The 26,308-nt window shown below is 49.0% G+C and overlaps 1 protein-coding gene across 1 annotated transcript in view; it reads left to right on the top strand.

Annotated features, from left to right (window-relative positions):
* LOC144115058 (sushi, von Willebrand factor type A, EGF and pentraxin domain-containing protein 1-like) overlaps positions 1 to 26,308 on the top strand; it is a 541,580-nt gene that overhangs the window by 242,198 nt on the left and 273,074 nt on the right. The window contains 1 exon segment of the mRNA XM_077649191.1: positions 11,976 to 12,143. Coding sequence (XP_077505317.1) covers positions 11,976 to 12,143 — 168 coding nt within the window.

The raw sequence follows: 26,308 nt of genomic DNA, 5'->3' as shown, positions 1-26,308 counted from the left end.
CCACCCACGCGGCTTCCGTAATCACTCGCTTCGGGCTCGGCAACTCCGCGGGCGCTAGGCCTCGCGCTCCCTCGATGCGGACCAAGTGATTCTCACGAAGAAGCTCCAGGGAAAAATGTGCTGAGCATGTCGACAAGTTCAAACATGCTGCAGCGCAATACTCGCACTCAAGAAAGCATGCCGCAGGTCCTAGCGATCAAAATTCACTCTAGGCCTAGCACTTGTCAAGTCCGGACAAGGAGCGTTCCCCGAACCGAAGCGACAGTCGTCCAATGTTCCAAGAGCAGGCCCCACGTTGGGCTGCCAGATGTGGGGTTCGACATGGGGAGATAAGTACGTTCTCCCCACTCAATCGCGGCTGACACGGTTCAAAGCCGCCCGGACCCCACCCCGTGATCGCGTACGCTACTGAGCGCTCGCCGACCACGGCGGGCCTTGCTCTGAGGGAACAAAGGAACGACACATTGGCTGATACAAACAGGCATTTATTGCTACAGAAACAATAACGCCAGCTAGGAACAAGGTACACTAATGAATCGAGGTCGTCCGACTCATCAGCAAGGTTCCGAGCGAATGTTCGCCCGCGCTAGGGCAAGTGATATAAACTCCGCAGGCCGGACGGGACGAGTACGGGAGCCTGTCTCCCCGTCGCTATGTTCGCCCCGCCGGCGAAGAGTGGAGCCGCGAGCGACGCGTCCGTTCGCGGCGATTATCCCAGCCGCAGCCCCTCTCCCGCGCGCGGGCTTTGACAGTCTCCGCGCAGCGATGCTGGCGCCCTCTCTTGCCAGTTAATGTAACTCACAGGGGAAGCGCTCAGCCTCGAGGTGAGACCGCCGCTGCACGGTGCCTCGCGGGAAAGCAAACTCAGGGGGCTGCAGGGCAGGTCCCCACACAGTTCAACTTACGCCGTGGTCATTCCTGCGAGACAGACCAGTATTAACCAGCAAACTTCGTATCGGACAACCTCCACCTGGCCAGAATTGGCCGCTCTTCGTGCGGCTGTGCAGTACATCGGTGCACAAACACCCCACAAATGGGCTGTGTTCTGCAACTCAAAAGCAGCCCTACAATGCCTTAATTCTGCTTTACGCCATGGCGATCACGATCAACTCGTAGCTGAATTAAGACATATTCAACACCAGGCGCATGAAGAGGGTCATGACATCGTCTTCCAGTGGACAATGGGACACTGTGGCATTGTCGGAAACGACGCAGCTGACGCTGCAGGTCGATCGGCTCACGGCAGTGCCAACATTGTCCCGATACCGTTGAGAAGAGCCGACGCAGCAAGAGATCTGCGCGTGCTTGGCCGAGATGAGATTTTAGCGTCATGGTCTTCTCCTGTAAACTCCGCATGCCGTCTGCACCGCCTAGACCCCTTACTTCAACTCAGTCCTCAGTCCGGCTTCTCCCGCAGCGATGCTATTCTGTTGTGTCGTCTGTGGCTGGGAGCGGCGTTCACAAATGCCTACTCCCACTTAATCGCAATGGCAGACTCTCCTGTCTGAGAGACCTGTGGGTGTGGCGAGACAATAGAACACCTTCTTTGTAACTGCCCTCAGTTTGAGCGTGAGCGTGCCCTCCTGGCTGCAACACTCCGCCGCTTAGATCCTCGGCCCCTTACTGAAGCCAAGATTATGGGTCCCTGGAGTAAGCCTTCATCGCAAAGGACAGCTTTGAATGCACTTCTCAAGTTCTTAAAGGACTGAGGAATGGGTGCAAGGTTGTGAACTATCAATGTGTGCCCTGTGTGCCCTGCAAGTATTGGCCAACGGACATGTGGAAAAGTGATCAACTCCCTTTTCTCTCTCCCCTTTCTATCTCTCCCTCCGTTCCCCTTCCCACGTGTAGGATAGCATACCGGGCGTAGCCTAGTTAACCTACCTGCCTTTCCGTTCGTCTTTCTCCCTCTCTAGAAAAGGTTACCGAAGGGTGCCCTAAAATACATAAAAAATACAAGCTGCTTAACTACAGTCTAGTAGTTAATTTTTGAGCTATTATATTTATGTGGCCCATTGTAGTTAGAGATGTGAAGGTTTTCATTAGCAATAGCTATATGAATTTCTTTAAAAACCCACAAATGCTATTGTCGCCGCTGCGGCACACTTAATTCTGGGCGGCGTGGCACGGCAAACAGCAAGCGCGGTTCTGGTGAGCGCGTTTTCGCGCACAAAGAAGCGCGTCACCCTTCGGCGTGCGTCACCAAAGTACTAGTTGGCACATCTGAGATGCTTTCTCATTTCCGTCCGAACACCGGATACAATACTATGCGAGGAAAGCGACTTTTTAACCTCCACTGCCCATTGTTGCGAATTTGTGACATGCTATTTGCGCACCGTTTGCCCATCATTTACTCATTACTACATGAAACTCACAAAGTGTGACGTCAACGTGTTCTCAGTAGCTAGCATTTTGTGTCGTCACTGCGACTACGCTGAGTAAAAGAAAAAAGGGCGCGAAAATGCGACTTCCAGCCAGCGTCCATCAATAACTCGTCTGTAATTTTCTGACAAATGTTGCGGGGAGAAATAGGAAGACATTTGTTGAATCAAAAATTCTTTACCGTCTCTGGTCCTTCGATTTGGTTTGAGATCGTCGTTATGTTCGTATATCAAACTACTCGGACTAGCTAAACAAAATGGACCAATTGCTAACTTTTGCTAATTGGTGACATACAAATCTCTGAAACTTTAACGGCGCTAATGAAATTTTGACACTGGCTTTTCAGCGTGGGTAGGTTAAGTAGCATAATGTATAGGCATTGATTGTTTTCTTTGATTCCTTCATAATTTGGGCATTAAAAGGTTGAGTCAAAAAGCCAATTTTTAAATTTTCCTGCCACCGCTGAAATACCCTGTACTGTCAGACTCACTTATGGGAATCAGCTGTCGCTTAGAACAATATATCGGATAAAACAGAGATAGCCGTGGCACAGTCAGCTCGTCTAGGCTTTCTATGGTAAAAAAAAATTTCTTAGAGCAGTGCTGCCGTAGCTCATTATCGGCTATAACAGTTGAATTTGGAGTCTTCCACAAAACAATAAATTAGGGCAAAGATGAAAACGCTGCTACGTCACCAGCCAAACCGCGCTGACAACGCAGTCCGGAGGCAAACATGACGCGCTATGCGAACTCCGAACTGTGCTAAGGTAGCACGCGCTGCGCCATAATCCTCGACCTCTATTCTTAGCTAACTTGACCTCATACCCATTTTCGACGGTTGCTTGCGCACCGCGGGGCAGGTCAGCAGGTGAGCTGCTACGTCACTGGATCGTCTCTGTAGGCTGTCATACGTTTTCCATGTTTGAACCAGTCGGATGACTGGATGCGCCCGCGTTTCTAGCGTGGTCTTCCCACTTGACGTGAATGCAGACCCATAGACGCGGCCGCGACAGCGAACCACAGGTACCGCCGGAATGTGTTAAGCAGGCTTGTGCTTTACATCGGCATTCCTCCTCGGCAATGACGACTGTACGGATCGCCTTTGGCGCCATCCACCGTCAAGAACTGTCGCTGGAATTTCTCCGGCATTCGCTCCGATTGCCAAGGAGCAGTGGCCTAGTTTTTTGGAAAATTTTCCGCTATGCTCCGATACAGAGCTTTGACCACCGCTAAGCTGTGATCATGGTGGCTCATCGGGACCGGGAAAATTTGCGTACCGTCAAAACAAAAGCAGGCTTTCCTGACGAGGTGATGGTTGCAGGTGTTGCAGTCGCGGGCCGCGATGACGGTGCTGAACAAAATCCCATGAAATTTGTGCAGCATTAGAAGTCCTTACAAAACATCGAGTCCCTCCGGGAACTCGTCTTCGAGAAATATCTCTGGCGGAGAGATGTGACCAAGACTGCTAAGGAACAAAGCTAGCTAGTTAGAATTTTTTTCGCGTTAATAAGATAAAAAGGTGTGAATCAGTTCCCTGTATTTCATTAAATGCATTACAATTGTTCGATTCTTTTTTTCTGCACAACCCTGTTTAAAAATCATCGTTTATAACAACGATCCTTCATTGCCACTTCAATACTTCGAAGTGTAGGTTCGACTGAATCTTCGCTTCTACAGCAATCGGCCCACTACTTCAGTTTGCTGATTTGGAAGCATGTTGTGCGGCTGTGGTATCGTTTGGGCATTTTCCCTTACTTAATACTTACTTAATTGGGCGATTCAGAAACTACAGTCGAACGCAATTCAAGAACAAAGCGGCAAACGCCCCTCAAACGAGGCCTCCAGCTTGTCGTTACGTCGCTGTTTATCCAGTAAAATAGCGGCCAGTTCCTTTACACCTGAAAGACCCGACGGTGTCACGCTATAGCAAGTGCAAAGGGATTGAGCACGACGTCATGACAGCCCGTGGACGCCATTGGCTGGAGGGCTCCCTTTGAGGGGCATCAGCCCCTTCGTTCTTGAGTTGTGTCTGACTATAGTAGTTGTTTTGGACCTGAATGTTGTACGCCACGGAACCGCGAAGCTTCACAACACTAAAATAACGCAGCGCACGGGCAATTCGACGCTTCACTGCCCGTAGGGAACTATGTTCTTTCACTGAATCAGCATAATCTCCTCAGCTCTCTCACCAGCCCATGCCCAACAATTCTGGACAATGGCATTTTTGAGCGGGAAACCATCGATGAACGCAAGTTTTTTTCATATAATGCAAAATTTCACTATAACAATCAATATATCCGCAGATCACCTGACGGCATTCTTGAATTGTTTTCTGTTAACGTTTTTGCTATAATAAAAAGCATTCCCCATTGTTTTTTTTTTCTACTATCAGAAGAATGGACCATTTCCTTCAATGCTTCCATAAGAGTATCTTACAATTTTTCAATTTTAAAAATTTTTGTCCGATAATGATGGACATGCTATCAGAACTGGATATCGTTTGCAGGACTCTTGCGTGGAAATTATCTCTTAAAAAAAAGCAAGCGAAAAGGTTCTCGTGTAGTATGAAATCGAACCGTTCGCGGAGGATGCGTCACGCCGCAGTTGTCGTCGCGGTTTCCGCCGCTAATTACTCTAGATTAGCTCAAATTACGTTCTATCGCGCGTGCACTTCGCAGAACTTGTATCCCAATCGCAGCTACAAGCGGAACACGTACATAATAGCCATCCTCCAATGGATGCAAACCAAATTAAGAAGGAAGTTAGCTATGGAACTGCTCGCGGCAAACTGACGAAGCTTTGTCTCCCCTCCTGGTCATGCACACAAGGGGGGGGGGTGAAGAGAGGGTGGTAGGGGAGGGCAGGGAGCTGAGTAGTGTGCACTGCGAAGGCTTGCACGGCTTTGCGGCAAAGGGATGATCAGTGATGGAGCCCGTGTGCCCTCATTACGGAAGTACGCGGACGGCGGCTGCGCGAGTGCTAGCGCCGAAGTAGGACCGAGGCCGGGCTACCGAGTTCACCGGTGCGTCCGGCTGGCCCTCTCAATCAAAGCCCGGACCCAACGCGGTTCTTCGCGAATCGAGTGGCGCGATTCGGCAGTGCGCAATTTCGGCCGCCGCGAGGAAGGCCCAGTTTCAATCGAGACGACGTCTTGGTTCAGCGCACGCCACAGTCGACTCCAATATGGCGCCCTACTCTCGAAAGGGGAGGGCGGGATAGGTGACGAGGGAGGTGGGCGCCCAATTGCGGCGGCCGCCTAATCAGGGCGCCTCGCACGCTGTACAGTGATTGTCGAAACACAGAGCCCCGACTCTAATGAATGCGATCGTATCGTGCACACTACACGAGTACTCCAGGCGTGAACAAAACTTCCCCTTTATGTTATCGATAATTGAAGGAGCCTAAAAATCTTTATTAGCGTCTTCTTTTCGTTTACCCCGTGTTTTAAAGGGTACAGACACAAAATTTCGAACGCAGACAAAAGATACGATTTATTTCACGGGCGTAAGAAGATGCCTTCTAGCAAGTTACGGTCTCAGGAGTTGAGTGGAACACAATATAATGTGATTTTGAATGTTGTCCGAGAAACAAGTCGGCATTGCCACCCACATCGATTGACGTCAAGGTGCGCTTGCCCCAATTAGTGCTGTTGTTCAGAGGAGCCGGTGATTGTTCAGAGGAACAACCAGTGCTTGCTGGCGACGCCGGTGTCATCAGAAAAGGGGTAGTCCAGGTTGACCGGTCGACCGTGGCATCAAAGTTTTCTTCAGCGTTATGACCGACCGAGGCCGATACTGCCGGTACAAAATCGCTTCTAAATAATTATTACGCTGTGAACTGACGTTTTCAGTTCATTTTTATGATTACTAGGTCCGTAGGCCTCTTTGAAGGTAAAAAAATGGCCCCCCCAAAAACTTCATGTCTGTACCCCTTCAAAAGCGTTGGCTGTATCAGCAATTTAAAAGAGGCCAAGCATTGAAACAAGCTGTAAAAAAGGAAGCAAGCGCAGTGTAGTTTCTTTATTCTTTCTTTAGCATGTTTTCCATTGACCGGTTGCAGCCTTCCATCCGAATTTCAATATGAGCAATCAAAATGCAGCAGCTTCACTGTTCCCGTGAAGCATGAAGTGATCCAACTCTTTGCAATTTTGTTTGTCTTCCCCTGTTATATATTTTGTAAGTAAGTAACTTGGGATAAAGCCAAGAAACTCGCGTATTTAAGCCCAACGCAACCGACTGAGGGAGGAGGAGGGGAGGGGGCAGAAAATTGTCTGAAGAACCGCTTACAATGGTATAAAAAGAGAGGTGCAAAAAAAAAAGACTGATTGCGTGTACGTAGGTCGCAGCTCGTTCGCAGTACACTGCAAGATGCGCCTTTGCATGTATTAGGTAAGCCAACACAATCTCCATACGCGGCTAAATGTGTCCTCAGGCACCGTTGCCGGCTCCTAAACCGATGCATTTAAGAAGATTCCTAGAGCCTTGTAACTCACGCAGAGCGTTTTCTTTTGCTGATGTTCCTCGGAAAGTAGGAACAATAAATTAACCGGGGTTTCGCGTTCGCTAGAGCACGACTTTGCTATCCTTTTCGCTCGAGAGCGCGTGAAATTATTTAGCCCCCTCTGGCTATTTTTTAACTCCGGTTCCATGCTCTCAGCCTATAGTTTAGACTCCTTGTTTTATTCAGCAAAACAGCTCTTTAAAAGCTTTTCGTCCAGCCACCTTAAATATTTAACATGCAGGCAGGAGGAAATGCGCAATTTTTTTTTCTATTGCTTCTTATCGAGAAGTTTCCAGGAGAAACGTTGCTCAGTCTAAAGCGTTGCGTCTATTGCACGTCGCCTTTTTTTTTTTGTCTTGTAACTCTCGCTAGTTCTCGCACATATATAGCGTCTTGCGCTTCCCTACGTGGGGGCGAGTTCTTATCCATATTAATGAACAGACACCGCGATACGTCTTCGCTGTAAAAGCCGCTTTCGGCCTGCGCCCAACGAGCTTCGGACCTCTGGAGGGCTTCGGTGAAAAGAAATCACTCCCATCTGCTCAGAGCGGGACGCTCTCGCGTTAGGTCGAAACACGTCGACGTGCGGCGCGGGGCTTAAAACGAGGCGAGGTTGGCGTACGTCCCGCGCGTTTCTTCCGGCGCCTGTTTTGCTGGTGAATTCGTTTTCCTTGCCGCCGCCGCTTCGCACATGACACCGATTATTATCGCCCCGCCCGTCTATGCGCACCCGTCGAAAAGACGCAGCTATTTCAGGCTGTACTGGCTCTCCCAGGAACGATTTCCTACTCCCCGGAGAAATAACTTCCATTTCTCTTGTTGTTGCGCCGGGAAGAAGCTGTAAATTATCCATGCTGGCAAAACAAAAAGTGGGGAGAGAAGTCCTTGAATATGTAAGTTCGCTCTCAGCGGCTGCCGCATTCCCCCCCCCCCCCCCCCCCCCGCCCTCCTGTTGCGCATAAATATGTGCGCGCGCTCGTGCGCACGTTCGTATCTCGCAGATTACTTGCGGCTCCCACGAAGTGCAGCGTTTCGGCCGTTCTTTGCACGTATGCCGCTGCGCCGCTAATCTCGCACGGCGTGTTTTCATTTTTTTTTATTGGGCACGTTGTAACGAGGCAGGGTTGAAAAAGAAAAATCTGCTACAAAGGTCGTTCTCAAATTATTGCCGGCTTATACATCGGGCATACAAGGAAGAACGCGCTATCAGTCTTTCCTTTCGACGTCCCTTCGCAGCGCCTGAGGCAAGGCCTTCTCTCTTTTTTTTTCCTCGTCCCGAGTTTCTTGTCTATGTTCCTGATAGCGCTTAGGGGTTTTGTTAAATTATGGTAATAACATCGTTGCTGCGAGGCATAGCACTGCTATGAGCTTTACGTCGCTATAAGCAGTGTGATTATTCTTCTTGCGCGCTGCTAGCCGTAATTGACTGCGGCGTACATACTGTCTCCAGAAGTGCCTTCTTTTGTGGTAACCGTACCATGGCTGCAGAAAGTGCGCCTCTATGTTCCGTGCTGCCTCCCACTCTCCAGAACACATTGCCTACTGCAGCGCCCTTGGTGACCAACGCATGTAGCTTGTACGTTTTGTTCCGGCGAGCGCTTTTAGAGAAGGAAGGTTTAACGGTATACCAGGCGTCCGTCCTACTTATGTATTCGCCATAGAGCTGCAGTGTGTCTCAGGGCTTTTTCGCCCTGAAGCGTATAGCTAATACCACGAAAAAAAAATTGTTTTGAGGGAAAGAAAGGCGTAATAATGGCCGCACTTCTTGGTGAACACCTCCACCACGCCGTTGGTGAAAGAGAGAGTGAAAAATTAAAGGGAGAAAGACCTAGGCACCGTAATGGAGGGTTCCGGATAAATTTCGACAGCCTGTTGTTCTTTACCATGCACTGACATCGCACAACACGCAGGCTCTAGCACCACTAGGTGACAGCCTTCAGGCAGATCTATGTGGTTGGCTAGCGACTGCGGGAGAAGCGCGCTTGTAGCCGTGTTTACTTGAATGCGGCTTGAGTCGATCTTTTCTGTAGAGAAAGAGCGGATTTTGATAAGGATAGGTGCGGTTCGTCCCCAATGTTTTCGCACTTTAGTTCAAAAAGTGGATTCGAGTCTACTTCTGTCGCATTCATGTAGTGGGCTTGTGGAAGCCGTCGCCTCGCGCTCGTAGCTTCCACTCCACTGCAAAGAAGTGAGATGGACTCAGACCAGAGAGAACATATTTGCGCAGCAGAACGCGAGGTTGATCTGTTGGCCTTTAGCTGCAACAATCGGCTCATAACAACCTTCGGCGTATTGTGACCGCAATTTATTATGACTACGCGTTCTCTTTTTTTAATTTTTGCTGTGCGAATGCTCAGGATGAGTATCTACACTAGAGGTGGGGAGGGGAGGGGGGGGGGAGAGGTAAACTGCGGCCCGTGAGCCGCATGCAGCTCCACGCAGGTCCAAGTGCGGCTCTCATGACTCTCTGGCATTTGTAACCCCCCTCCCCCCGTTCCATGTCTGCCTGTAAAGACAGCTTCTCCTGTGTTCTAGCAGAGAGTTGGTGCCATCCTGCGGACAGTGTGCGAAAACATGCGTGTTGCAAGCAATAAAAAAAATTGCCACGTCCCCCTTTATATTGCGGCTCTTCACTGGAAAGATGATCTTTTTGTGGCTATTTGCATATGCCTGCCTGGCCACCCCTGATATTTACCAATCGAATCGCGCTATGTTACATCGAAACGATACGACGCTATATTGGCTATAGTTTGCTCACGTGACACCCGTTTGCTCTTTTGAACGGCCCGTAGTCTTCTACAGTGCCTAATGCTATCCATTTTTTAATCATGCTTGAGAACGTAATTGGAACCGCGTGTCACTTGTCGCGGCATGGGCCATTGACCAGCGTAGCTGTAAGAGAGTGCTTCTTTCAGAACGATTTCAGTTAGTTGCAGGTGAAAAAAAAAAAGGAAATCCAGGCGAGCGAGCTCTGTTTGAAGAGCGCAAGCTCAGGTAAGCAGGTAGCAGGGCTATATGCAACCTGCATTTCCCGGGCGGCGCTGGTATTGTTCCAATGGGCGTCTAAAAACTGCTGCCATGACCCGCTTGGGTAGCTCCAAACGCGAGACCATATTCTGAACCAATACAAGCGCGCTTTTGGCTGATTACATTTCTTGCCAAGCTTGCCTCGACGTAGCCCAGTTAGCTGACGCACGCCACGTGTGGCTTCTACAGTCCGCAGAAACTCGTGCCTATACGCGCAGGCAGGCAGGTGGCATGGGAAAGCACTACGCGTGCACCAAAAACTGCGTGCTTCTTTTGCTGGGCTGTGTGCTTAGGCGCTGCGATGGACACGGCAATCTTCAGCGCCAGTTGTCCATAGTATCAGACACGGGTCACATGGAGAGGCAAACTGGATTTTAGAAAAAAATAAGTGGCTGAAAATAAACATCTGAGCGGCCGTACAACGACACACTTGTAAGGCAAGGAAGCTGAATTGTTAGTTGCCGCGTTAGTCATCTTCCCCTATGGATGCCATTGTCTTGGGCAACCTGAGGTGTAACCTTCGATGGGGCTCTATGAATCGATCCTTCGCACCGATAAACGATAACGAGGGGTTTTTCTTGTTTATAGTGACAGCCGAAGACAGTAGGCTGCACTGGGCTTGTTAGGTGAAAACTCATTATCTCCTTTAATACGTCGGCCATAGCTGCTGCGAAGCACAAGCAGTCTACGTGAGAGGGGAAAAAAAAAACTTTGGAGACGCTAAGCTCCGCCTTAAGAGTAAAACGCGATATCGCTCCCTCGTGTTTGAGCACCCGCTGATTTAGACGGTACATCAGCATTCAGGGAAGGCGCAGGCTCAGAAGATACGCGCGCCATCTGCCGGCCCAGCGCCACGCATGGCGAAGGGGGGGGGGGGGGGGGGGGGGGTGTTCAGTGGATGTCTACAGGATGGACCTACGACTGCACGCTAAGCTCGGAGGAATTGTACTGGAAACGCATGGTAGTCACTTAATTCCGACATCTGTAATTTGCATGCTCGTAATTACTCATGTATGCCTCAGTGCAGGTCTCAAAGATACGTTTCTAAGAAACCCGTGCATTCACTAGACGTGCCTTTATTCACATTCAGATGTGGAACCGTCGTGGCAAATTCGCCTAACACGAATCCGAATGAGCATTTCTTCTGCTGCAAAAACATCCGCCTTTAAACTGCATAAATCCACGCTGACTGTGAGGGCATGGCTTCATGCTAAGAAGATGCTTGCGCCATGTACGGTGAATTTCCGCCTTTGCAACACACCAGAGACAATTGACCATTATTTTATTCAGTGCATTGATGCTATGTTCTTCTGGGACATATTACAAAGAACAATTAAGAAGGACATTGACATCACACCCTACAGTATCCGTTTTTTTCCTGTGGAGAAAAACTGTGTTGCGCCATATGATCCCTTTATGTTGCTGGGACTATTTAGTCTCTGGAAAAACCGCATGATAGGCCGCCACGCCGAATCACCACGGTCGTCGATATCTTTGTTTCGTGAGCAATGCGCTAGTACATGCTGCCCTGGAAGAGCCGCCTAGCTGGCTCCCCTGTCTGGATGCATGTGTGTGCCTCCCAAGACTTTTGATGTTTTGGAAGGTGGCGTTGTGCAGATGTATGCTGGCCTGGTGTTTTGTGGCGTAAGCATGCTTATATTTTTCTTTGCGACACCATGGAATAAAGAAGAAAAAGAGAACCGTCGTGTCCGAGTGTACGCGTCCCCGTCTTGAACGCCAAACGCCCTGATTCGATTCCCGGCTTGGACGTCGGTTTTTTTATTCATTTAGTGTGTGCGTGCCCTCTGATTTTTACGCGCCCCCCCCCCCCGAATATTTCGGCGCATGCGCAGTAGAGGGTTGTGCCATGCACGGCGAAATCGGCTTTAGATGGCGTGGTGAAGCTACGCTTGAAAAGAACAAAACAATGAATGCCTAACAAAAACAAGGTCTGTGGGAAGTCTCCAAATAAGTTGTCTCTGAACTGGTTGGCGGTTAAGGCTTAAGGGCAATGACTGGGCATTTCATTCCTTTGTGCAACGTGTGCCTCTGTCTTTTTGTTCGCAGCCGAGGGCGAGGAGGAAGACGTGCGCGAAGGCTGCCCGCAGAACCGGGAGGAAGCGGCCGCGCTGGGCCGCCGCTGCCTGCGCAAGTGCAAGACCGACGAGGACTGCATCAGCTCGAAGAAGAAGTGCCTCTGCGACGGTCGCTGTGGCTGGAGTTGCGTCAGGCCAGGTCGGTCCCTTGGCCGCCTCTCTGCTCGCGACACGCTTGCACCGGGTGAAGAATGAACGCGGTGACAGCACCACCTATGGCCGAGACAAGACCGGCGGTCTTGCCTCGCCTATCGGTTGTGTTCGTTTTAGTTAAGCCCCAGCCACGCTGCTTAGTGCTCTGAAAGTTGCAAACAGCGCACATTTTCCAGCTCGGCGTTGAGCTAGACCTTATGGTCTATGAGGGTTTATAATGTTCCAAAGCGACTCAGGCTATGAGGGACGCCGTAGTGCAGGGCTCCGGAAATTTCGACCACCTGGGGTTCTTTAACGTGCATCGACATCGCACAGTACACGGCCCTCCAGAATTTCGCCTCCACCGAAATTCGACCGCCGCGGCCGGGATCGAACCCGCGTCTTTGGGGCCAGGCAGCCGAGCGCCATAACCACTCAGCCACCGCGGCGGCGAGCTAGACCTTAATTTTGAGGCAGTTACTTTGAAATGTCAGCATGGCGATGGACCCAAAGCGGCACAAAGAGATACGGACGTTAGTACAACACACGTGACATCCTCCCAGGCGTTCAGCGCGCCCCATCTGAGAAGCAAGAAGCCACAAGGACAGCCTTGGCTTCTTTTCACGTATAATAGAGAGGGACGGGCTAGTTGGTGACTATTAGTAGAGTGCATCCTGAAACTGCGCAAAAAAGACAAGGGACGAGGAGGAAGTTCCGCGCTCTGTCCTGTTGGTTTCCTCCTCGTCCCTTGTCTTCTTTGTGCGGTTTCAAGATGCACTCTTCTTGTCACACTGGTGGCAGTAGTGCACTTAGGATCCCTATCGTGAAATACAGCGCGAACGCGCTCTTTCGCTAACTTAAATGATAGGCAGGTCGCTGGGAGTACGTGGGAGGAGCGAAAAAAAAGGCATATAGTCCGGCAGCGAACCTGTCATCGCTGGCCAGCGTCTGCTGAAGCCATTCGTTGCGCTATTTCGCGCTGCCTCTTTGCCAGGAAAAGCTCCAGGCAGGCCTAGCTGGACTATCCTCAATTGCTCACTACCAGTCACGTTTCAGGAGATACGCGCTTATTCATCCGTCCGGCGCTTTGCGCGACCGCTCTCACGTGACTTGGTCTCGAGCTTCAGAGAGAACTTTTTTTTTCTATTCTTTACACTAAGCTTTGATACTGTGGCGCGGGTGACCTACCCACTTTTTTTTTCCTTCAGTGGCTTCGAGAGACCGCGGGCGTCAAATCTTTTATTTTGTCTGTTTCGTTTTTGTTGCTCTCACATTTTCTTTCAGATTGTCTTGTTTATTCGAGTGCGCATATCCAAGTTCCCGTTATAAGCCCTGGAGTTGAAAGTCAGTGCCATGCCCTGTCTTTTTCTCGTCCTCCCAACTCTCGGGCTGTCTGCAAGAACGAATAAGTGCCAAATAGCTCAACTTCATACGTTAATGCCCTCTAATCCTTCTTCCTAAAAGCAATACGCTCCGCAGTTTGCGCTAGTTGACTGTTCGGATCTCGAGGAGCACCCGGTGTGTCAACAGTGGCAGCAACTCAAGTTTGTCGCGGATATATTCTAAAATGCTGCTTAATATTCCAGTCACGGAGATCTAAGCTGCGGAAAGTATACATATAGCACGCGACGGTGGCACTTACGCAAATTGTTTGGGGTATAGAAAGTGGAAAGGTGCCAGTACTTGTGCAACTGCGGAAGGACCTGTGGACGTTAGAGTGAGTGGGTAAATGAGAGAAGGAGAGAACCTGATTAGGATGGGGCTAGAAACGTTGGCATTGGTGATATGTATGTGCAACCCCGAATAATTAAACGACTAAAAGGAGCAATGCTGGCATGCAGGCACTACAGCATACTTGATATATCGCTGAAGAGACCAATCATTTTATTGGAAATTATTTGCGTTACAGTAGAGCTTACTTATTACACATTTACAACAACAAAAAAGATGCACAGGCGATTATACCATGTGACACGACAAATTTGTGCAAGCAATAGTGGTTGCAAAGTCGTCCACACACCTGTATATACCGTTTACAGCGTGCACTTCTTTCGTTTGAGGCCAGATGGTGCCACAGGCGAGTTTGGAACTCGTCGCCATTACGGGCCTCATAAGTCGCCGGTGTGAACGCAGCGACGCACCCGAAGAAGTATTGCGAGAAGCTGGTGAATGAGTTCTTTCTACGAATATGTGGAAAGGCAGAGGAAATACGTGCTGTGTTGTGGATTGCATTAATTGCGACAGAGAAGTAAAGGCGTGGTGTGAGATCTTTTGCGAGCTTCCCGGCCCCGATCTACACAAGGACGTACTTCCCCTGTTCGCGCTCGTTCGCCATGCACCCTATCCTAACGAGCGAGAACAACAAACACGTCCACGAGGGCTATATAGCGAATCTATAAAGAAAGTTTTCCATCTTGGAAAGTGTGCGAGGGTAAGTGCACAACACAGCCCCATGAACAAGCTGTTACGCCGCCGAAACCGGGACGGCGTGCTGTCAATTGCGTATGCGTGTGTAGAGAGACCGCATTGCTCATAAGCTAAGGTGTGCGATGATCAGTAACCGAAGCGCTCGAGGCCGAATCAGGAACAGAGAGGAGGACGACTGCATACCGTTACTGTAGATTATGCAGTGCACAGCCACACGAGTGGACAACGCTTACCGTCAGTCCATGTATTGCATGCGGCCTTGGTGCTACTGTTAAACTTCGCTCCGGGAAGCGCGGTTTTCATGGTGCGCATTCGGAATAAAGAAATTTCGTTACGGCTGCTGTGCTGGCTGGTTGTCCCTTCCTCGCGGTCCATGTGAGACAGTAAATAAAAGTGACCTCGCAAGCAAGCGTTCACAGTGAAGCTCTTTACTTACTACCAACGAGACCGCGAGCATTTTCATGTCCACATATCGAGCGTGGAGTGCACGACAATTTTGTGACAGGCTGACATAAATGTGAACTTACTGTAGCATAAACACGTTGCCATGCGCGCGTTATTACATTTATATCGGGGGAACTCTTCGAAACAGTTACACGCCAGCCAGTGAAGGCTGCTTGATGCATGGTGTTGCTGCCATGATAGTTATAATTTGTGTATATATCTGTTTTGTCGCCTTTCTGTGTCTAACAAATCAGCAGAAAATATTTTATGTTGCCGAAGCGTCGTTAGCAGGTTGCAAAGAAATGCGTATGATGTGCATGCAAACGTTTTAAAGCGATGTCTGCATGCATGTACACAATACTACAATGTCCAGCACTGTCGCAGAAGCATCAAAACTAGCTGTTTTAGATAACAATAAAAAGCATTCATCAGGGCCTTCAGCGGCGGCAAACATAAGAAGCCAGGCGATCCATTAAATGGTCCGAAGATGCGGAGAGCTTAGCGTCTCTCCGCGACATGACGCCTGATTACGTTTTCATGCCTCAAGTCACAAAATTAGGGTTCTCAGATGTCCTTTGAAGTTTTGGTTAAACCTTAATGTCGTCTTTCCGCTCCTTTACAACCGTATCAGCCAAAACACTGGCGGTCGTAGCCGAACCACCAAACGCAGCAGCCGTCGCGACGAGGCAGGCGCTGATCAGTCAGGAGGCGTGCAATGGCAGCGTGATCACGTGACGAAAGATTGCAGCCCTCATGATACGGCACTGTAAACCGTCTTTAGAGCTAGAGTTACTGCATAAGAACCTAGCGTTGCGCGTATGTCTGCCGAGTGCAGCCGCAGAGCGAGACAAGCTTTGCGAGCCTTTTACTCGGTATAATTATATAAATCAGGAGTGTCCACGGTAAAATATGGAGAATGGGATTGCCGAAGGAAATCGCTCGATGTTTTCTCCGTCCGAGTTGCGCCGTATAGCGTCTCCTGCAAACGCGAAGTATGGCTTTGCAGTATAACTTGGATGCGTTCTGCGGCAACTCGGCAGGGCTACGCGCAACTCTGGTACTTAACTCTGTCTGGATAGATGGATGGATGGAAGGTACGAGCGTACCCTTTGAAACGGGGCAATTGTTGCCACTATGCTCAGTTTTTTTTTCCTTTATTTTTGTTTACTCTGCTGTAAATTTTTAATACAATTCTCCATTTCTTTAAAAAAAAACGTCTTCCTACACTTTAAAACTTATGTCACCTCTCTGCTTTTGTGCCACCAATCCTCCAATTGCTTTTTGCTAATTTCCACCGCAGATTTATTTACATGACTGTTGTTATCTCTAAACCCTAACGCCACAGGAAGAGTGACTGTGCCTGCATCGACATCGTGATGGATACCATCGAATTTTAGGACGAGGTGTTCTATTGTTTCTTCAAATTTACCACACACAGCACATGTGTCATCTTCTTTGTTTAATTTTTTTCTGTAGCTGCGCGTTCTAAGACACCCTGACATAGCTTCAAAGAGGAGGGCACTGCCTCTTGAGTTATCATAAAACGTTTCCTTCCTGATCTGCCTTTTCCAGCATCGATATAGTTCTACACTATGCTTATTTTTCATTGAATCTATCCAATTTTTACCTTAGACGTTTTTAACCTGTCGTTTAATGCTCTTTCTTTCTCCTTCCTCGTCTCTGGCAAACTTACTGGCCAGCTTTCTAGTTCGTTTCCGCCACTGTGTGTCAAAGCTCTTTCTGTACAGGTATTTAAATACCTTAGCTGCCCACCTGTTATCATCCAATTTCTTCAGGCGTTCTTCGTATAGTACTTTACTCTGAGCTTCCCGTGCTTCGAACCGTGTCTTCCCTGAGCTTCCCGGGCTTCCGTGTCTAGGGCGCCCGGAACGGCGCCCTCTGTCGTGCATTTATGATAACAGCCACTGTAAGGTAGGCTTGGAACGACCTTCGAAGACGTGTGAAGTTAAATACGATCCATGCGGATGCGGATAAAGATGAAGCCAGGTTTTGAGCCCTAGGCTATTCATAAAGGACACAAGTGTACACCCTGGTGAGCAGTTCGAGCGCACTAGACAGGTGTGTGGACGACGGTGTCTTTGATTTCGCAGTCGCTTTTTTCGTTCCGCTGCTACGCGGGCTTCTGGGGGGTGGAGGCCGTCCGGGGGGTGGTTGGTGAGTGGAGGCTTATAGGTGGGGGGAGACGTATTTTTACCTGTAAATACCCCGAAGGTGTCCCGATCTCTTCCGATCCGCCAGGGGAGCTAGGGGCCTGACGCGTCACACGGATACACAGGCCATGACTTTATCGTCGAAAGAGGCCCGTACTACTAACGCCGCAAAAGCAACACCAAAGACAAGAAAGCTGGAATAAAAAAGGATAGCTTGATCAAAAAAGACAGAGGAGGCAACAAAAGAGAGAATTAGGGCCAGCCCTTTTCGATGCTGCAAAGATGCTAGAGATGTTTAAAAAGAAACAGGGGTGTGAAAGAAACAAGCTGGGCTTGAGAAAAACTCTACGATTGTGGTCCACCGCTTTGGTGAGCATCGAGGAATTTCAGTGAGCACGAAGGTATCGAACTAGAATGAGGTCTTCCTTTCGTGTCTGTGGAGCGTTACATTCTTGTTAGAACGCTCTGTATCTCTCCCCGCCCAGGACGTCTGAAGTGTGCTCGTCTGGGAAGAGGCGAGGCGGAAGACATAATCAGTGCTTTAGCAAGCACTCACTTCCTCTCCCCGAACCGTTCTGACGTAATTCACGATTCCCTTAATGCCCTTTGTGTTAATGCCGTTGGTAAAGGACTACATAAGCAGCTGTTAATCGCTTCACAGTGTAGCCGTCTCTCTCGGTAGCTGAAACAGAAAAGCCGTAAAAATGTGGCAAACGCGCAGCATAAGTTCTTGTAAACCAGCGCAACGGCTCGAAGCCAAACAGAAAGGCTTCGAGCCGTTGCGCTGGTTTACAAGAACTATGTCTGACCAACTCGCCCACCAGTTCATGTTGTGCAGCATAAGTGTTCATCCAGAAATGGCACCATTAAAAATATCGTTATACTGAGCGGAAAGAACACACTTTTGTTGGTGTGATATCACGGAACAGGAGCGTCATGAAAAGCGGAAATTATTCGAGACCACACCAAAACAGAAGAAGATAACTCTGCAACTTTTCGCGCAGCATAATTACCTCACCAGGTACACTTGCATTGCTTAGCGAGGAGCATGATGCAGAGGAGGGAGGGGGGGGGGGGGGGGAGCGACGCAGTAAGTGCCTTTGGGGAGATCTTTTGAGCAAAAACAGTTTGGTGCTCATCAGGCGTTCTCACACAGGTGTCTGCGTGCTGTTCTTTATGTGCAAGTTGGAGCTTCGAAATGCCCATGGGACAAAATCTGTCTCTGTCTCCTTATGAAGAAGCCTGGTCGCACATTTCAATGCACACCTGAGAAAGTGCTCATTCCAGGCCGAGAAGCTCGAGTGTACATGCATGCAACAACAGAGGACGCAGATGTATCCCTCTTTCATAAAATCAATGCTCAATTCCCAGTTAATCCTCAGTGCGCGACAGTGTGACGTCTTTGATTTCTGGCTTTTGTGAATGACGATCCTTTGAAACGAAGGCGCCTCCCGAGGCTTGCTCATGGCTTTCTAAAGGGTGCTGCGCTAAAAAACTGGCAGCAAACGACAGGTTTCTGCATAATGGAGATGAAACAGCTTCACTCTAGTAGGTTGCAGTTGCCATCTGAAACCATTTTCTCTGCAGCATGCATCCTTCACGAAGACTTGTGCGCTCACGTTATATATCTCGCTTCTGGGCGGAATTGCGGCCTTTCACATATTTTGATATCCCCTGCACAAAATCATTTCCTGAGCCAGCCAGGACAACTAAACAGGATCAACCTTCACAGACTACTCGGTCCTGGACACTGTCTGCTTATTGCTTTGTCGTGCGCGAAAAAGGGCAATTTCCTGTTCTTTATTATGTCAGTGCCTACCCTTTTTTCCTCGCAGGAAAAGGCCTCCGACCAGTATTTCTGTTGTAGCGTAAAACAGTGTCGTTATGTACCTGCAGCCCCAACATTGGATCTGGGCCAGTTGAGGACAACTTCGGTTCGTGAAGCCAATTCAGGGCGACTATAGAGCATTCCTCTCGCGGCCCGTTTTCGGCAGATGTGCTCGCGATTCGGTGCTGCGCGCTTCGGTCGGGCTGCGCAGACCTGCTCAGGTTAACCGATCGGAACAGATCCGGCACCGTAACGATCCTTTATTGTGGCGCAACCAAAACTGGTATCAGTGCGCTGGAACCCGTGGGGACTTCCGGGTCACTTACCGTCGCTGCGAGGAACCCAAGAGCGGGAAGAGAAGGAAGACACAGGAATGAAAAGAGAGCGAACTGATTGTACCGCGAAGGCAGTATATGAAGGCAGACCGTCGTTACGGTGACGACGTCCCGGTTGGTCTTGCCTCCCCTGTGTCTCTTTGAATGAGAGCCAGTGCTACGTGAAGCGGGCAGAAAGTTAAGCCCTCTTCGAAGGTTCGCCCACGCTGTGTGGTGATAAAGGCAGGCTAAGAGAGAGAAAGAGAGAGAAAGAAGGAAAAGAGCGGAAAAAGAAAATGCAAAAGTATGGCGGGTGTAGGAATGGGAAAGACAGAGGATGCACGGGCAATGCTCTTCTGTAAATACCACCGCATTGGAATTCATTTTGGTATCAGTTAATAGCCTTTGCCCCCTGTTCTTTGGACTGCATTAGCGGGTGATTCTCTTATCAACGAGTGGCTTAAAAGCAACCGAAAATAAGCGCACATCTTGGCGACGACCTTTCCTATCGTTGTCTTTTTTTTTCTTTTGTAGTCCCTGCCTTCTTTGTGAAGCTTTTGATCACGGTACAGCTTGATTCTCTTAATGGCTCCGACTCCTTCCGCAAGACTTCAAAGCGACAGAATGATTTTGGGCGATGCACTTCTTTTTTTTTCCTCAAATTACTTTTTCCAATACTCTTTTTCCTTGTCTTGTCTGTTGGTCGACTTGAATCAATGCTCTCATTTAACAATGCATTAGTCCTCTTCAGAAAAGCATGGCTTCTTTTCGTAGCGTTACATCTTTTTTGCAAGAGCAGTTAACGTGTTCCATGCGCGATGGAAATGTAATGGAAATGGTGTTTCCGGTGTCGTAGAGAAAAAAAAAAGATGACGGAGGCAGAAACTAGGCAGCTCGAACTTGCCTCTGTCTTTGATATCGCAGGCCAGATCGCGGAAGAGGGTCCGCTGACAAACCCTGGCTGCCTTTATGAACTCCTCTAGCCAGGACAGACGTGCTTTGTTGCGTGGCGTGTTTCTCAGAAAAGAAGACAAAATAGAAGGCGAATAAACTAAGTAAAAGACTACAGCTGCTAACAAGCCGCCTAGGCAAATATATTTTTGCTATTTTCTTCTGCGCAACCTTGAGCTTGCTCAGTCAATGCCTGAATGCGTATGTTTCTCGGATGGCACCCTCTCTCCTTCACCTCACTCTTCTTTTGCTGGCTGCAGCGCATTCGTCTCGGCAGTAACCACGCCTTTGCCCTTCGCAAATGCGATTCGAGTCGCCAAGCAAGTCACGTTTTCAATCACGCATCTCTCTGCTCGCTCCGCTCGTCGGCCCGCAGATCAAAGAGAGCGCTCTGTCGGTGGCACTTCTCTCGGCCCTCCCTCTGTCGAGGTCAGCGCGCCACTCCTCTGTCCAAGACCTCGTGTTTCCGAGAGGAGGAGGGGAGACGCAATTGGCGCGCAGGAAGCCGCAACTTCTGACCGGGGTTGCATGTCACTCCTGAAACGACCGCCAGCAACTCATTCCTCACGCACGCGATGAGGTTCCGTTCCGCAAACAGAACTGCATACGTGTCATATCCTTCCCTGTCCGCATCTCCTGATTTATTCCTCACCCCACCCGCCACCCACCCCTGCTTCTCCTCTGGCCGTTTCGTATTTATTCCTGTCGGTGTCAGCAGCATCCCGCGGCGTTGTTTTCTCCGCCTTCTCATGAAACGCATGGGCGCGCTGCCACGCGCGCAGCGTTCGCGCATCTCTCTTTCATTTCTTTCCGCTGAGCGCATTTGGTTCCCGTGTTTCTTTTGGAAGCGATTCCGGTCAGGCTTGCGCTCATTTTTGTATGCCCTCGCGCGGCACACTGTCGAGCAGTAGTTTATATCTTTCTAGCAGCGATGTGTTTTTCTGAAAAGACTGTTTCGATTTGCTTCGTTCTCATTTCGTGTCGTCTAGTAATTATTTAAATTGCTTTTTTCGTCTAAATGCAACGAATTTTCTTTAACGCATTCGCACCGTGAGAGTGCTGTTTCTAACATCTCTTGGCCACAAAATGTTGTCGGTGCGTCTGTGTATGCGTGGTTGTGAGCGCACGCAAGCTGCCGAAGGTTTAGGCTAGACGAAACACATACAGGCAGGATAATTTTAGTTCAAAAGCACTATTCTCATTGGTAAACCCCGAGAAATCTCTGGCGACATTTGTGGGTTTGTACCGAGTGAAATAAATAAATGAAAAATCAAATAAACATCCGCAACTGGGATTTGAACCCGCGGCGGCGCGAACAGACCAGCTTCTCTGGCTACTGCGCGAGAGCACTACGCTATAGCTGCATTTTTTTTAAAACATCGTATTTATTACACCGAAAATATAATATATTTACATGAACTTTTTAAAATAGTCCATGTAAATATTGTAACGAAATGCATCTAAAAAAGACAGAGCGCTAGACGGGAGGGAAAGCTGAGCAGACGATCACGCCTCCTCCTTAGACTGCAGCACACTCTCGCACTGTGCACTGCACATCGCCCTCTTCATCAACTAATAATACTATCAAATTAATATTTGCGCTTTGAGCTACGTGGCGGCAGTGACAGACCGATGTGCGCTGCATGCGTTGGCGTGGACAGCACTGCTGCAGAAACGCGGCACTGGAGCATAGGCCGCCGGCGTGTACATTGGGTAAACTGGCACTGACGATGAAAAAGTTGAAGATGCACATAGCTGACTTTCCAGGTTAGTGGACACCGCAATCGCGCTCTCACGTACGTGGCGGGGGTGTCCACCTGCAAAAAACTGCTTTCGCGCAATATTCCGTGCTTAGCAATGCTAAAGCACCAGCCTTTTTTAAAATATTTAGAACTTCATAAAAAGGTCGCGGATGGTCGCGTGGATGCTGCCTTCATTCATTGTGTTGGGCTCGGAACACAAACTAAATAGAGGTCATGGTTATGCGACTAATTAGGCGAAGTTTGTGAATTACCTTGTTAATTATTTACATTGTGCTGTACGTTGCAATCGAAATCTTGATGACTGCATTTATTGGAGGCCAATCCAATTTACGGAACTTGCCCAAGTACAGAAGGTCTTGAGATATTCAGCAACCAATTCCGTGTCGTCTCTCAGCGAGAGCCCTGGCCCGGCGCACGATGAGGACACCGTTTGGGAATGAAGAGCGAGAGAGCAGCGAATTAGATGATGAATATCTCAAGACCAATTGCATTTAGGCAAGTTCTGTAAACAGAATTAGCCTGCAATCAATACAGTCTTCAGGAGTGCTTTTGCAACAGGCAGCATAAAGTGAATAATTCAAAGACGATTAACAGATTTCGGCTAAATAGTCGCACAAGCGTGTCCACCATGTCGTTACCTTGCGTCCGCCGAACTCTACGCAAGCTCAGTGAAGGCAGCATCCGCGGGACCATCAGCGTCATTTTTTTATATATAAAGCTGTAGACATTTTTAAAATCTTCCCGTATGTTCATACATGGCATGAAGCACATTCACGATAATGAGTGAGATATAAACAACGGGCCAGCGTCTCAGTACGAGTACTTTCATTCGATTAGTGTGCTAGATAAACTAGAGCAGAGTAAGCGAGCTTAATTCAAAGGCCTCATTCGGACGGCCTCGGTCCATACGTACCAGATGGTGTGGTAACCCAGCTTAGTTCGCGATTTGTCGCACGCTGTCTCTTCGTATTAAAAACGGTGCCATAGTGTGAGTTGAGACGTTTGTTTGGTGCGGTATTAGGGTCCTGCGAAGGTACATCTTCTGTGAGATTCCTGCTGGACAATTTGTGACCACTAAATCTAGATGTGTTGCTCTGCATTTGCGCTTCCATAACCAGCTCCAGTTTACCAACCTTCTTCGCTGTTGACAACGGTTCGAAGCAAAAGATGTCTTGAAGGGTGGTTAAGATAGATTATTTTTATTTCAGTGCTTCATTCACAAAGATTATACATGACAGTAATTCTTAATTACGTGCTCTTTGCTCAGTTAGCGAATAAAGACGAAATATTTCAAATTTCAAAATTACTTGAGGTTACTGTTCACTTTGTAAGGATGTTTTTATTTTTATTCGCATCTAGTTGGCTTTAAAATGATATGTTTGCTCTTCAAATATTTGCTATTACACTTACACTCGACGACGAGATGAACTGTAATTGTTTTTTGTCCTCCCGCTTCAATCATCGAGTACATTCAGCCCTGTTGTATGCACCACAATCATCTCCCCCCCCCCCCCCCGACCAAAAACAACAGAAGGAAAGAAAAAACATGAATCATACCTACTTTTCACCCCCCTCTGTCTCTCTCGTTCTCCTCATACGCCGCATTTAGTCTGCTGGGCTTTTTTTTCCCACCTTTTGGCTTTATCTGCGTCCTATCCCGCTTGGGGTTATCACACAGTGCAAAGGCTGTAGTGTCTGCTCCTGCGTAATAAGTTTGCTGGCGGGCGGCAACAAAGGCCGCAGGCAACTCGGCCACTGTGCTGCACTCGCGGCTTTGACGAGTACATCCGTTGTTGATGCACCCTACCATGGCTGGACTCGTCGACATGGGCGGCGGAAGTCAGATATGAGCAGCGAACGCCAGCGCGGCCAGTATAACCCGTGGCCGCTGCCTGTACAGCGCAGGGAACAACGGCAGCGGTATCTACACCGTAAAGGAAACGGAGGGAAGCACGGCACTCGAGCGAGCGCATTATTCCAGAGCGCGGCAGGCCACGGCATCCGAGCTCCGTCACGTCGTCTCTGGCGCCATCCACCATGCGATGCACCGTGCCTGCGTAACTCTGCTTTATCGTTTATTTGAGGCTGCCTGCCCCTCTCTTTCGCTTGCGCTTAAAGCGAGCGCGGGGCTTCGTGCGAGCTACGGCTCATTTCCTCCTGCCCGTCCACTGCTGGCGCTTCTCGTGAATGAGCGAGGTGCCGTAAGAAAGGGCAAAAGAAAGAGCGCCGCTCGAGCGAACTGATCTCGCATCCTATGCCCTGCCCGCTGAACCCCCGGTCGAGCACACGCTCTTGCTTTTCGACAAGTCCCGGAAGTCGCTGTCCAGACCGCGGTATGAGGCAGGAACGCGTGCAAGTTGCTCAGCGCATGTGTGTCGGACCTTCACGACACCGCGCACTCGAGAGCGGTCGTTCGGCCTTATCGGTATTGGGTGCGTAGAGCCAGGCAGACGAATACGAGTAAGCCTTGTCGTGCCAAGTCGCAGAATATTCTTCGCGGAAGTGTGCGCGATGGAACGGTGTGTTGCTTCTGAGCTCATAACGAGTGCAGACCTTTGTATACAGAGAGAAGAGGAAGTGAATAATAATAATAATTGGTTTTGGGGGGGGGGGGGGGGGGGAGGAAATGGCGCAGTATCTGTCTCATATATCGTTGGACACCTGAACCACGCCGTAAGGGAAGGGATAAAGGCGGGAGTGAAAGAAGAAAGGAAGAGAGAGGTGCCCTAGTGGAGGGCTCCGGAATAATTTCGACCACCTGGGGATCTTTAACGTGCGCTGACATCGCACAGCACACGGGCGCCTTACCGTTTTTTTTAGAAGTGAAGCTGCAGTCTTACACTTTGTGGATCCTTGCGGCATTGAATCCAGCTGCAACTGATTCGTTTGTGTTTGTATAAAGTGGAATATCAAGTACTTCTAACTGCCACTGTGCTGTGGGGCCGTTTGCTACAAATCCTCGGGCAGGACTGTGATGATATTAGAGGTGAAATGGGAAGCAAAAAACGACTCAGGCGGCACTTGAGATCCATTCACACTTTCCTGCCGAAGCAGTTGCGTTTTACGCTTTGACTTGGAGACATGTTGGAGACAGATCAGGTTTAACGTTTTAAACTATATTTATTTAGCACACTGCATTCACTAGCAATTTGTTCAGGGCGGCTACAACATTGCAGGAAGCTACGCGGCACGGTTTGGCGACACAGCATATAACAATACAAAGTTTCAAACCTTGTCCAGAGCGCTATTACACTAGGAAAGGTAGCCTCCATCGATTCGAAATGATGAAACTGCTTAGTCATTCCACAAAAGCGAATGCATGAATACTGTGCTGAGTTGCACCAAACTTCACCTGACAGAAAAAAAAAATCTCCTGAAATAGCCATGAAAAAAAATCGTATCCAGCTTTTCGGAGCACGGAGATAGCACTTTCAGCTGCTCTGGCGCCAAGCGCACGTGTTTTTTAGAAACAGGGGCTCTCCTTCAGTGTGGCTGTTGTTTTTAACGAAGTGGGCTGGCCGTTCGATATAAATAAAAAGACGACGCATGCAAGCAAGTCCGCATTGGGCTGTTGCTCGCTCAGTTCAGGGTTGGGAGCTGGCAACTCTCCTTAAAAAAATAAAATAAACGGTTTATGGTTTATAGGGGTTTAACGTCCTAAAGCGACTCAGGCTATGAGAGACGCCGTAGTGAAGGGCTCCGGAAATTTCGACCACCTGGGGTTCTTTAACGTGCACTGACATCGCACAGCCCACGGGCCTCTAGAATTTCGCCTCCATTGAAATTCGACCACCGCGGCCGGGATCGAACCCGCGTCTTTCGGGCCAGCAGCCGAGCGCCATAACCACTCAGCCATCGCGGCGGCTAAAAGAATATAAACAGTAAGTGGCAATGAAAACAATCTTCAGTTGCACTTAACTGAACTGTTTTTCTTTTTAAAACGAGTGTTCGGTCGTATTATGTCGTTCGGTACTTGTACGAATTGAGAAACAAATGTTCTAACGGAGTAACGTACGTTCCAAGCGTTCCACTATTGCGATTACTACCATGACGTCCTGTTTTTCGCCCTCAAATATAAAGCGTGTTTTGGTCACCTCCATAGGCCCCCATTACATAAATGGCCTTCAATAAAATTGTGGTATGCCTGTGATGTTGAAGGACTCCGCTTCACGAACATCCTCTAGCAAAAAATTTTTTGAAGCGCTTTACAGAAGCTTAGTTATCTGAACTCAAAATTTTAATTTCAGTGCCTTCGCGCCTTTCCCTCTCCTCTT

This window comes from Amblyomma americanum, chromosome 1, assembly GCF_052857255.1.
Source record: "Amblyomma americanum isolate KBUSLIRL-KWMA chromosome 1, ASM5285725v1, whole genome shotgun sequence".
NCBI classification, from domain to species: Eukaryota; Metazoa; Arthropoda; class Arachnida; order Ixodida; family Ixodidae; genus Amblyomma; species Amblyomma americanum.
Note: the sequence above shows the minus strand (reverse complement) of the source record. Positions and strands in the feature narration are given on the sequence as shown.